General features: G+C 37.7%; 1 protein-coding gene across 1 annotated transcript in view; it reads right to left on the reverse strand.

The window, feature by feature from the left end:
- LOC131039034 (4-hydroxybenzoate polyprenyltransferase, mitochondrial) overlaps positions 1–10,303 on the reverse strand; it is a 31,299-nt gene extending 20,996 nt beyond the window's left edge. Inside the window, exons 1-3 of the mRNA XM_057971679.2 lie at positions 9,735–10,303; positions 9,010–9,145; positions 6,714–6,835 (exon numbers count right to left, since the gene is read on the reverse strand). Of these exons, the coding sequence (XP_057827662.2) occupies positions 6,714–6,835; positions 9,010–9,145; positions 9,735–10,237 (761 nt within the window). The 5' untranslated portion in view covers positions 10,238–10,303. The remainder of the gene's footprint in view (positions 1–6,713; positions 6,836–9,009; positions 9,146–9,734) is intronic.
- Positions 10,304–13,588: the final 3,285 nt, after the last annotated feature.

Below are 13,588 nucleotides of genomic sequence, written 5' to 3' on the forward strand. Positions count from 1 at the left end.
ATCTAGAAGTCGCGCCAACACCACTTATCACGTGCATCAAAAGATCTTCAACAAAGCTCTATCAGTAGAACCCTTACCGGTGACCAAAAGGCTTACTAGAACACGTGTTAGCTCTTGAGTCATCAAATCCCGAACCAACTAATCGTGATACCCATCTGAATAGCATGAATGACAAATCTAAACCAAATCCACAAATCAAAGCATACCAGATCAATATCATAAACCAAACACTCTATCGGAGCCTACCGGAAGCCGATAAACAACCAAAGCCAATCATGGAAATCCTTTAGAGGAGCTAGATCATCCACTATTACCACCAAGAGTTAGCCAACCACTACCAGCACCTGAAGCCAGCCACCCACTGGCACCACCATCGGTAGGATTTGCCCCCCCTCCCCTCCCACCCGAGCCCCACCCAAAGGCAATAACCTCGCGAGGCAAAGAGTTGCTTGTTAAAAGCACTTCCGCCACCAAATTGGCAGCAAGGAGCCTGGGATAGCGAGGTTTGAGAGCGACTAACAAAGGAACTACATCCACATCGTGACCATGGGGTGGAGACCGATCTCGAGAGGTTGAGGGTCCATTAGATGTACTAGCAGAACAATATGGAGGCACTCTGGCAACCATACAAGGGGCATTTCCCCAGTGATCTAGAAGGGCGTGAAGGTGAGCCACCTCCATAGCAACTTTGTTAGCTTGCACTGCAATTTGAAGCATGACATTATTACAAATACAAACTTTAGTAAAAAGTGATACATGAATATCAAAAGAGCTACGAGAAAATAAAACAACATTCCTATCTTTCCAAATTGTGAAGAGGATTTTCACATTGAAAGCATGCCAAATCTGAGCAAACTTGAAAGGGATATGAGGGGAATACCCGAAAAGGGCCCAATGCCAAGAAAAGCACTCTGGCCTAAAAGGGCAAAAAAGTCATAAATCCAATTCCACAAGTTCTAAGCACGACAACAAAACTAGAAGAGGTGGATGAAAGTCTCAAGATAACCATGGAAAGGACAGTGGCTTTCGAATGCCCATATATCTCAAACGAGCACCTAGAGGCACGCCTTGGAAATGAATACACCAAGCAAAATGAGTAAGCTTGGGTTCAAGGATAGTAGACCAAATAATACTGAATCTGTGATTCCAGGTCGCCTGGGAAGACTACAAATGCCATTGAAGGTTCAGAGATGGCACCATAGGTAGGTGTGGAGAGAGCCAACGATAACCCATTTGGGATTTGTAACTGTAAAAGGTTGTGTTGGGAAACCAACGCCGGTCTTTCCACCAAGGTTTCACTAAATAAGTACCCAGCTTGTGTAGCATGTTCAAAGGCTGAGCAAAAACGACAACATTAAATGTTTGTCGATCTGGCCAACTAAGCTAGAATTGAGCTCTCATATCCTCCCATGAACAAAGACTCATGGTAACTCTAGAAAAGAAGTCTCAAGGAGTATAAATTCCACGCTAATGGAAGTGCAAAGAACGAACTCCAGGCACCCGCGCCAGGGGGAACCCCTAAATCTGAATGAGCAAAAACCACCAAATGTTATGCTTGTTGAATGAGAGACCATCTCTAGAACCAGATCTATCCCACCAAAGCTAGAGTTTGATAGCTTCCCAAGCCCGCCAAATGCTTTTGGCCACAAAAGTACCTGATATTTGCACAACGCCCTTCATAGTGAGAAGGTTTTGAAAGCCAATCCCTTTCCAAGAAGGTCTCTTAGCAAGTAAACCTGAAGAAATGCAATGGTAGAGAAGAATCTTCCAAGCTTCATTACCCAAAATGGTCCATATAATCCATTTGACACACAAATCAAGGCCCTTTCGATGAGTAGAAAGAAGCCCAAGGCCACCAAGCTCCCGAGGGAGGCAACAAAACTCCCAAGCAACTTTGTGAGAGCCATGGTGCTTGTTTTTCAAGATTACTATAAGAGGCTTTAGAAGGAGCCAACAAGAAGAATAGTAAACATGAGTGGCTGCCAAAATCTTTGAGCAAATTTGAAAGTTCCCTACAAGAGAAAGCGACTTGGTGATCCAATAGGCCAACTTCTTCTCAATTATGGTGAGAATTGCATTCCAAAGATCCATAGGAGATCCCTAGAAAGCAAAAGGGATTCCCAGGAAACAAAAAATTTCACCATGACCAATCCACTTCCATCCATATTGGCGTTACAAGGTGTGCGCCCTTGGTCTCCTTGTGCTATGCAACGTAGTGCTCAGGTTTGTGACATGGCTTAACCGCCTTTAGTGAATTCATTAAATCTTGTGATTTTATCAGGCATTAACAAGTCGATCTTTTGGTGCAACGACAACCGTGTTTCTAACAAGTGGTATCAAAGCCTAAGTCATAGGTTCAAACCCCTCACTTGCACTCGGGGGAGAGAGGGGGTTGTTGCAAGGTGTGCCCTTGGTCTCCTTGTGTTGTGCAACACAGTGCTCGAGCTTGCAACATGGCTTAACCGCCTCCCATGGATTCATTAAATCTCGCGGTTGCATCGGGCATTAACAAGTCAATCTTTTTGTGCAACGACAACCATATTTCTAACAATTGAAGCATCCAAGTAGGGGGCATAAGGAAGGATTGCCTGTAGCACTGAGTTCTGTACCATTGAATAACAAACCCAAAGGCTAAACAAAATGTGTCAAGGCATTGCAAGGCCTTTGTGACATTTTGTTCATCTTCAATGAGGGTGAGAAAAGAATCATTTGCAAAATGGCCATTGACAAGATGAGAAGAAGATTCAAGGAGCAAAATGTCCCTAACCTGCCATGCAAAAATAGCATTGGCGAGCAAATACCCAAATCCCTCAACAGCCAACAAATACCCAAATCCCTCGACACCCAAAACATACATAGGAGCCAGAGGACAACCTTGTCGAATAGATTTGAAAATCCCAAAAGCTGAGGATTATCGATCATGAATGGTGATGCAAGTGGAAGCATCCCCAAAAAGAATTTTCATGGAATGGATAAACCGGGGACCAAAACCAAGAGCTTCCAACATGGCAAGAATGAAGGGCCATTCAATTCTATCATATTAGGCTTTGGCAAAGTTGATCTTAATAAAGAGGGCACTCTTCTTAGACCGATTAGCCCACTCCATGCCTTCTCACACCGCAGTGATGTTGTTTAGAATAAATCTAGATTTAATGAAACTATTCTGTTCAAGACAGACAATTTGCAAAAGAAGATGACAAATTTTCAACGTTGAAGCCTTGGCAATGATCTTATTATAGACACTCAACAAGGTAATATGCCTCCAGTTGCAAATGTCTTCAAGGTCGCCATCTTTAGGTATGAACTTAATGTTTCATTTATTGATCAACTGGCCAAGGGATTAAGAATGAAAGGCTTCCAAATAGACCTCGTGGAAATCAGGTCCCACACAAGGCCAAAGAGCTTTGTAGAATTCGCAAGGAAATCCATTGCACAAGGGAGCCTTATCATCAGCCATAGAGAAGGTGGCTTCCTTGAGGTCCTCAATGGTGAGTTATTGATCACAAAAAGATCTTTGGGCTTCAACAAGCCAAGAGGGAACAACATTGAGACAATCTCGTAGAGCCCTATCATGCTCAAGTGAAGCATCTTGAGTAGTGAAGACCTTCTCATAATGGCACACAAATGCCAGGAGAATGTCCGATATCTCAGAAAGCACCGTTTACCCTTCCATAATTCTCTTGATGCCCGGGGAGGAATGATGAGCATGAAGAGCCAAGAAAAATTCTTTGGAATCTCGATCCCCAACCTTAAGCTAGTGAAGTCAAGCCTTGATTTGGGCACCATGAGCGACATGGCTATCAACAATCTACTTCTAATGGTAGAGATGTGCAACCCTAACTTGCAAGGTGGGGGAAAAGGAATTGGCCGCAAGAGCGTTTTTTGTATGGTGGAGATCCAAGGTGCTAACCTCATATGACCGTCAACAATACATAGCCAATTGTCTACCATAAATTCAAAGAAAATGAGTTGTTCTCTAAATAGCATCATTCCACCAAGCAATCTAACTCACCTATTGAGTAGGATGACATTCTAAATTTTAAACCCACTGAATGTGGGCCATCATGAACTAGTGACTCAACAAGGAAGTATTAAAAAAAAATTGAGTCTTGGATGGACTTACACAACCCATTTTCCATTGAATGTTGAACTTGATGGAATAGTGATTTGACAAGGTAGCCTTTGAGAGAGATAAAATTGGGAGAGCTTGACAGTCCCCAACAAAGAAAAAAGATTGTGTCATCAACATGGCACGATCAAGTCATTTAAAAACTTTGTCAGTACTGACATGAAAATTACTCCACGTATGCCAAATGCCTTGAGGACGACAACAGACTATATTGGGATCAAAAAGACCCAATTTATTGTACATGTAAAACCATGCCTCCTTTTCACGAGCTATCCATCGAAAGGGAATTAAACCTTCCTTGTAAGAGGCAACCTAAACCATATTGAAGTCTCACCGCACAACACCCAAGTAGCAGGTGGCAATGAATAAAAAATCCACCACCACAACAAAGATCTTTCAACAACATCATTGGGAGAATAAACATTAATGACCCCAAAGGTATGATTATTCACAGACATAAGGATCAAACCAGCTGTTGAGTGAGATATGACCCATGAGCCACTATATAAGACTGCCAACGTGGCTCAAGGAGAGTGACAACACCTCCCCATCCTACCTCGTGATTGGAAGCAAAGACCAAGCCAGTCGGCCAAATAACTCTGCATGCAGTAGTGAGCATGAAGGAAGCAATGTTGATTTCTTAAAGACAAAAGACATCTAAACTAGGATATTTATGTCAAGTATCCCACATGGAATACTTGCTAGCAAGATCAGTGAGATCTCAGACAGTCCATGACAAACAGTTCATGATTCAAATTCATGCATGGTATCCTCATCCCCGAGAGAGGAGAATCTATTCTTCAATAAAATTGATGTCGCCTGGAAACCAGGATAGGCAACCCTATGTTTTTTTGGAGCTCCATCTCCCACCTCTACACGCTCAGAAGGGTTGTGAGAGCGGCAAAGAGAGTTAGGCTTATCGGATAACCTTGAGGCAGGTTGAGGACTTCAAGCCCAAGCAACACAAACAAAATTATCACCAATCACAGGAGCAAGAGACTCCTTCCCCTTAGAAGAAGGGTTTGAACTAGTAGGTTGCACTTGCAACAGAGGTAGAGATTGAGGCTACAGGCTACACCTACAAGGCAATAGAGCTTTGTTGCTTCTGAGAAGCCAAGGCCGACGAAGAATTCTTCCCTCTATGAGTAACTGTTGTCCACCCTTCCTCGGTGTTAGGACCCTCTGAAGAGCATGAAGGCTCAAACTCCTTGGGAGGAGACTTCACCCATAGAGAAACCAAAGGGCGGTCCTTGATCTTGTGCTTAGAAGACTGACAACAAAAACAAGTATTGGACAAATTCAAATAGAGCACTCATTGTGAGTGACAAAGACCTCCTATCTAAATATTAATATTCTCTTTGAGATCATGAGACAAATCTATCTCACTACAGACCCTCTTCAGAGGGAGAGCACAGTAAAAATGGTCAGGCTCGACATGAACCACCTTGCTAATAGCTTGGGCAATGGTTTGCAAAAAACACCAACAAGGCAAAGGGAGACCAGGAAACTCAATCCAGATTGAGACCTCGAGCTTCTTGTCATCAAAGACAAAAAAGTATCTTGACGAAGGCTAAAACATGAGCAAGGACTACCGAATATACCAAGGCCCGTGTTGAAGAATGGCCTAAACATGGTTTGACTCAACAAAATGAAAAAAAAACCTTTGGTAAGGTTTTGGATGCCATCAAGATGAACCCCATGAAGGGCTCAGGTCTTGGCAACCCAATCACGACGCATGCTTTTGGGTGGAACCCTCCCCACAAAATACCCAATCAAAATAAATTGCCCAAGCCACTTGCATGCACTATTAAAATTTTGAATAGGCAAAACAACATTCGAGGACCCAATAGACATACCTCATGAAATACTTTGGGAACAATTTTCTTGGGTTGTTTGTTTAGTGATGCCATGATCGCCAAACACCAAAGCTCCAACACTAGCATAAAATGTTGGGTCGAGGCCATAATAATCCTACAAAAATCTTGCAATAAATGCGGTATGATGACAAACCTACTCAAAAAAAATAGACAGTAGATAGAAGCAAGCAAACCCCTACATATCAAGAATTTTGATGTTTGAAGTTTGAGACCTTTGTGAACAATGAAATCAAAAATCCAAATTATTGTTGTTAATTTATGCTAGAAATCTCTATATTATGCTATGCTATTAATTTAATAAATATATGTGCTATTAATTTATTAAATAAATCTATCTAAAAATATATACTAATTTTAATAAATGTTTATATACTATTTTATTCAGTAATATGAATGGAAGCAAGCTAGATTAGAAATTATTGTAGATTCTACTAAATTTTCATCATAAAATATCCTAAATAGCTTTACTACTATACCAAAAAAATACAAGGAATAATTTAGAAGTCATTTTCTTTTAAAGGGGTCTATGTTTTGTAAAAAGAGAGCATTAAGGGGAGTGAAGTGTTATTTTAAAAAATTTCTTGCATGTTAAATTTTCAATATAAATTAATATAATGATTTTTTATTTTAAAAATATATTTCAAAAAATTATTTGGAAAGATCAGATGTTAGATTTTGTTTTATAGAAACTTATTCAAGAAACTCACCTATAATTATTTAATTGTAGCAATAATTCAAGCCCCAAAATTATTTGAAAGCCCAGAAAACATAGTCCTTGAAAGGGTGTTAACACACCACTTACAAGTGGTCGTGACATAGTCCTTTCTACCTACAAAAAGGTAATGTAATTCAAACTTAATTATAAGATAGTTTATTTTTCATAAATGATAGCAATGAAATCAAATCCCATAAAAATATATCCCTACATAAAAGAGAAAAAATATGTTGCACCATACTTCAACTATCATTGGATTTTAAAATAACAACCTCAATTATAAACTCAAAGACGAAAAATGTTCTTATTAACTCATATACTAAATGGAATAAACAAGTTCCTTCATCTATATTCCTCCCTATAAACAATAAAATAGTTTAGTTTATAAAACTTAATGAGACTTTCAAAGCTTTATTTTTCTTTTGTTTACGCTCTAAACCTAATATCTATCATATGCTAGGAGAAGTTATATAATGGTATGTAAATGCATGTTGTAATTGTAGATCTATGTTTTAATACTTTTGTGAGTGTTGATCTAGGATACAAAAAATGTTGTAATTATTTGGGACCCTCCTGGAGTCAAGCTTATGTTTGGCTTGTTTTAATCTACTATAATTTGAGATAATTTAGAAGCGTGCACTTTATTTAAGTTTTTTTGGTTAGAAAAATAAATGTAAATAGTTTCATAAATTATAAACAATTTATAAGATTTTTAGAGTTTGTGTTGTTTTGTGTGTAGAAGATTTGAGGAAATAATGTACAATAAATATTTTAGGATTTTAAAAGAAGAGTTGAGAATAACTGCATATGTCAATATTGGCATGGTGTGATGGTTAAGTTATGGTGTTCTTTTTATCAAGATTCAAACTCTGTTGGTCTGTCATTATTGAATATTTATATTGGGGATGAGATCCCCAGTTTGTGACCTCACTAGTTCAAGCTCCAAGTCAAAAGTGTTTACCCCTTTAAAAAAAAGAATAAATACATATAATAATTGAAGAATCTGTCACAAGGGATATTCGCGAAAAATGTTGAAAAAAGTTCAATAAAAGATCCAAAAAAATGATAGAAAACCATTTAAATAGCTAAGGGAATTATTTTTATAAAAGATTTGAATAATGTGTTGGGGGAATATAGAAAATCCATAGAAATTAGATTGTGTTTATTCAAATCTATAAGAGTTAGGATTTGGTTGTTTATTCTATATTGAAGTGTTGGGGACTCTACCATGATTCTATTAATGTCTTCTACTAATGTCTTAATGTCTTGATAGGAAGAGACTAAAATTAAAGTCTAAAACTATTTGAGTTAGGTAGAAGGTACATTTTGGCATCTTGGTGATATTAATGATTTCAAGAAATAATATGGGTGACTCTTCCAAGATATTTTTTGAGAATGGTAATTAAATTGGGTGCTTGTTTTAGAGAGAAAATTATTAAGTAGGAATTTTTTACTCTACAAAGAATTCCAATTTGCTTTATCTAAAGGTGAAGCATTTCAACATTCGTTCTCTAAAAACTTAACATAATCATATACATTCATGATATGAAATAAGAGGGTATAAAGAATTAGAATAATTTGTATATCAATAAAGAGATATGCATATTGAATAAGAGAATGCACTTAAAGAGTGGTTCGTCTAAATGTAGCTTTCATCTAATAAGAGAACCTAACAATTAGAAGTATTGTACGATACTTCTTATTGATACGAAATTATAACCTCTCTATCATGACTAATTACAATATCCATTAAAGACCAAGGGTTATAAACAACCCATAAGTAACATCATTCTACAAGAGTGTCTATGGAAACATATATCTACAAAGTTTGGAGACCTAAAAACACAATTCTACATGCATGCTCTTTGTTGGATTTGCATATCCCATGGGGGAAAACAATCAAATGAAAGAGGACTTGATGCTAACAATTTATCAGCACACCATCATATATATTATCCATGAATCTCCATTACATATAAAGAAAATTGAAACTCAAAATGTTTGTGTGATGACACGAAGGAACTTGGGTTCTCAAGATGTTAATCAAAGTTTCATTTTGAAAGGGGATGCAAATATGATTATTTATTGGACTACAAATAGATCCATTGATAGGAACATCTTATGTTGTCTTAAAATTGTTCTAGCAGTTGTCATAAAATGATTTGTAACAAGTATCATATCATTAAACAATCACTAGTACATGTGTGTCACACCATAAATTATGATGTGAGTCATTATCAATCCTATTTTCTTTGTTATCGACAAATTCTTAAAACACTAATACATACCTTTGCATCAATATCTTGGTCAAGCAGATCATTGATTGTGCAAGCAGCCCCTCTCCAAAATATAGTTCCCACTCCAATAAATAACATTATTCTAAAATCAGGTAGATTCCCAGATGGTGCACTCAAAGTAATGGACCTGATAAATTTAAGAAATTTTAGATCTACTAATCATCAAGGTTATGCATAATCTTGTCAACAACAAACAAAAAGGTCCTAATATTTAACAAAATTGAGCTAATCAAATTCAAAAAAATTGTATGTACAAAACAATCTTCAAAACATGCCACCAACAACACAAAAATGTGAGACTAAAACCCCCATAGTTAGAGGACTCTATACTGTGTCATTCAAGAGAAAACAAAATTTGCAGCAACATGTCACATAATATACAAGGAACCAAAATGTCAATAACTAAAACCAAAACAATTAATTATTTTTATCAGTTTATAATATTTTTTAAGACAATGGCTATTCTCCATGTAAATTGATACAATTATAAAAACACAAATTCGTATAACACAATTGTTTTTCAATAGATTTTTTTTGCTGTAAAACAACATTGAGAAGACAAATCAAGAGGATTGAATCAATAAAAACTGCATAAAAATCTATTGTAATTTGCAGATTTTATCAATGCTATTTTACATGAAAATAAACGACTCCATTTATTAATCTTCAAATGAAATCATTCAATCTAAAAACTAGATTAATTTGAAAAACTTTACCACATGAAAGGCCAAACAAACAGCAAGGTAGGCCAGTCCAGGCGAGCCAAATGGGCGTATGGCCTCGACCATCTTGGAAGGAATGTATCAATCCATGAAACCTTCTCCCCTTCATTTACCACACCTTCTCCCAAACCAGAACACCCAGCAGTAGACTGGTTCTGAAACCATGATCTATTTCCATACTTATAATAATGAATAGAACTCAAAGGCTTCATGCATGAATTATCACCCTTGAGCTCAAGTGGGCATCCATGGATCGATCCATACTTATTTCTCTGGCTATGCAAACGCTGATTAAGTAATGGTGATGGTGCCTTGCAGTTATGAAGATGAGAATGCAGAGATGTAGATGAAAGGGGTGTTTTGCAGACAGGGTGAATAAGAGAAGAGGAGGAAGAAGAGAGCAAATGAGCCATACCCAACTTCTCTTTTACTCCTGAATCGTCTTTCAAATCAACCAAAGAGTCTGAATTTGTGAAATATAAAGGAAATCCATCCATGGCTTCTGGAGAGATCGCAGCGACTATTTAAAAAGAGTCCTTCATCATCACAACTAGTGTTGTGGAATATCCCATCATTGTGCCATCCATTGCAGTCATAATTTCTAGGAATCGTATTGACTTTACCATCATTTTAATTTTATTTTATTTTATTTTTAGGGATTATTTCATATGTTGAACCTCAAAGCTTTAGTCTTGGAGTTTATGAAAATTCGAAGATATGTTGAACCTCAAAGCTTTAGTCTCGGAGTTCTATGAAAACTTGAAGATATGTTGTATATGATTTAATAACATTCATAATCGGTTCTTTGCTTGTAAAAGGATAGTGATAAAGAAGACATAAATCATGTTTGCATCTACATTTTAAACACTTAAAAGACTAGAGATTGTCTGTATATGAGAGTTGTGTTTTACATATAAAAATGGTTTTCCATTTATAATGCTCAATTTTAACTTTGGACATTATCATGTCGAAATAGAGATGTCACACAACGCGAGATCACACACACACACAAACAATTAATAGCAAACAACCTACTAGAAGGAGATATCAACAATTGATTGATTCCTCTAATTTAATTATAAAGAGATCACTTTTCAACATTAATGTATAGATCATTATAAGAAATATACAAACTTTTAAAAAATATATCAAATTTAAATTTTTATATTTAAGTTTTTCATACAATCTTTGTATCACTCTTTAACAATAATATGTACAAACCATAATAAAAAAATCTACAAACTTTTAAAAATATATCAAATTTAATTTTTCATATTTAAGTTGATCAAATATAAAGGGCTCATGATTCATGACTCCAATTTGATATCTCAAATGAAAATACAAGCTTTAGAAAAATACCACCGTTCACTTGAGATACTAGCAAATTTGAATCCAAGAACCCATTAATTTTTTATGATGCTTTTAAGGATTCTTTATTTAGGTCCTTGCCTATATATATCATATTTTTCAAGGATCCCTAGTAATTTAACTATATATAGTTGGTCTCAGCTAAGTCACATTGGGCGGATTGATGGCTCACACGAGAGTAACAAATTTTGTGATGGGGAAATCTATTTAAACATGGCTTGCAATAATCGTGATGATTATTGCATGATTTTATTCCATAATTTGTTGAGCTTGCTTCTCAACTTTGCTTCTTCTCTTGAACAACTTTGTATCCTCGATGCCCTGTTTTTCATTTTCACTTTGAAGCTGGAGGAAACGATCATGAGAGGTGACAAAATGAGACTTGAACTTGATAAAACAGATGAATTTAAAGCCAAGCCGACGATTTGGTTTGTGTACACGGAAGGAGACATCGATAAATTCATGGAGAGCATGAAAGGAAATGATGAGATATTGTTGAAGCAGTTTGTGGCTTCTTGGGAGGACAGAAGGGTCACTATGGGTGGAATCTCGTTCGAAGTTAATGAAGATATGATTGCTCAGTCGACGAGCCTATCCATGGAGGGTACAGAATGGAAGAAACAGAGCCATGTATCAGACACCACCAGCCTAAACCAGTTTTTCCGTGATGGGGAGAATCCTGTGAAGCAGGCCGATGGTTTCAACTGCGAAGAGATTCCTCCACCTTGGGATGACGTCTGCTACATCATGAAGTATTTCACTCTCGAAGGACGGTATGGGGTTTTCTACTACTATCAGCTCCCTTTCCTTAACCATCTTAGGAATAAGGATCTTATTTCCATCCCTTTTTTTTGTTGCATTCTATGGATTCTAATGTGAGATATATTGTTGAAGCCAAGAAGAAAGGCAAGGACTTTACTATTCTCCACCAAGGTCGTATCCTCTACCTTTACAATTTCCACTTGGCCCTCTGTCCTCCTCGCATGATTTCGGTCCAAAATATGACTAAAAGCCACTCTCCGGCCATAGCCACTGCCAACCCTGACATAAGCCCTCCTCGGTTGCCGGAACTTGGCTCCTCTAGTAAGAAAAATAAAAAGTGTGTCTGCCACTAGGAGGATTTAAAACCCCCCAAGAAAGTGAGAATCCAGGAAATCAACTCCGATGTGGAGATTATGGATGAAGCTAACACTCCCCGTCACTCTGTGAGGTTGGTGTCCAAACCCCCAGAGAAACCCTTAAAGGACTCCTCCTCATCCCATGATACTGGGAATTCCATCCCCTCTGGTAATGCGGCCTCGTTTCATTCCACCTCGGCCCCTCATTCTGCAAGCTCCACCCAAGTGTCTGAGAGCCCTAAAAATTCCATGAGCTCAGATGTTGGTCCCCTACTCTCAGGTTTGAAAATATGGTGGTGATGAAGGAAGTGAGCAACATCAAGGAGGAAGTGGAAGGCAAACTGACGGATTTGGAGAAGAAAGTCGACGACATGTGTTAGATTCAATGACAATCCCACAGACACTGAGAGGGGGGGTGAATCAGTATCTAACCGGTGAATTGAATATTTAAACTTATTTATAACTTTGCAACCCAAAACAGTGTACCAATAGATAAGAATAAATGCAATAAAAAGAAATAACAGAGACAACATAGAAACACGCCATAATACTGTAAAGCGGAAAAATCGAACCCTAGTCATTCTCCCCTCCCCAACTCCGAGGAGAGAGAAGGGAGAGTCACTAGGGTTGATGGTTTTCACTTAGGAGGGACTTTACATTCAAAAGAGGGGTTGAAACCCACAAGATCCAATCCCACACAATGCGAGATTTGATTCTAAATGAGTTTCAAGGGTTAAGACATCAAGGATACCCTCTTTTGTAAAGAAATGTAGATAGAAAGATTAAGCTAGGAATGCATGTAAAGTGGGAAATATTCGCTTATAAATAGAGATAGGGATATGATATGAAGCTGCGGACCTGGAATTAGCAGTAAAATGTCGAGACGGCGCTGTCCTGCAAATTTGAGCAAAAGTTGACGGGACGATGGCGCCCGGCGTGCACACGGTCCTCCGAAAAATCCGCGAAACGAAGGGGGATCTGTTCGTCTCTGCACAAGGATTCCAGATCTTCAATTTCAGCCGCGTACCTGCAACCTACACACAGAAAAGCAAAGACGATTGGGGGGTTAGGGATTAGGGGTTTGCCCTTAGGTCAAACCCCAGTTTTGGAATTAACCAAGAAATGAGAAATGTTGTAAATGTCAATGACTGTAATGTAAAACAAGTACTAGTACCTTGTTGTAAGGATGTTTGTATCCTTATATGCGAAGGTATAGATGTTGTTGTTTGTTGTATGTTGTATGTTGTAGCATGTGATCTCCTCTTCAATGGTTGAATCCTTGTCTTGAATGCAACACCTAGCCTTGAATGGAGACTTAGAATGATCAATTGCTTGAAGGAATGCTTGAATGCTTGAATGCTT

The sequence above is a fragment of the Cryptomeria japonica genome, chromosome 6, assembly GCF_030272615.1.
Source record: "Cryptomeria japonica chromosome 6, Sugi_1.0, whole genome shotgun sequence".
Taxonomy (NCBI): domain Eukaryota; kingdom Viridiplantae; phylum Streptophyta; class Pinopsida; order Cupressales; family Cupressaceae; genus Cryptomeria; species Cryptomeria japonica.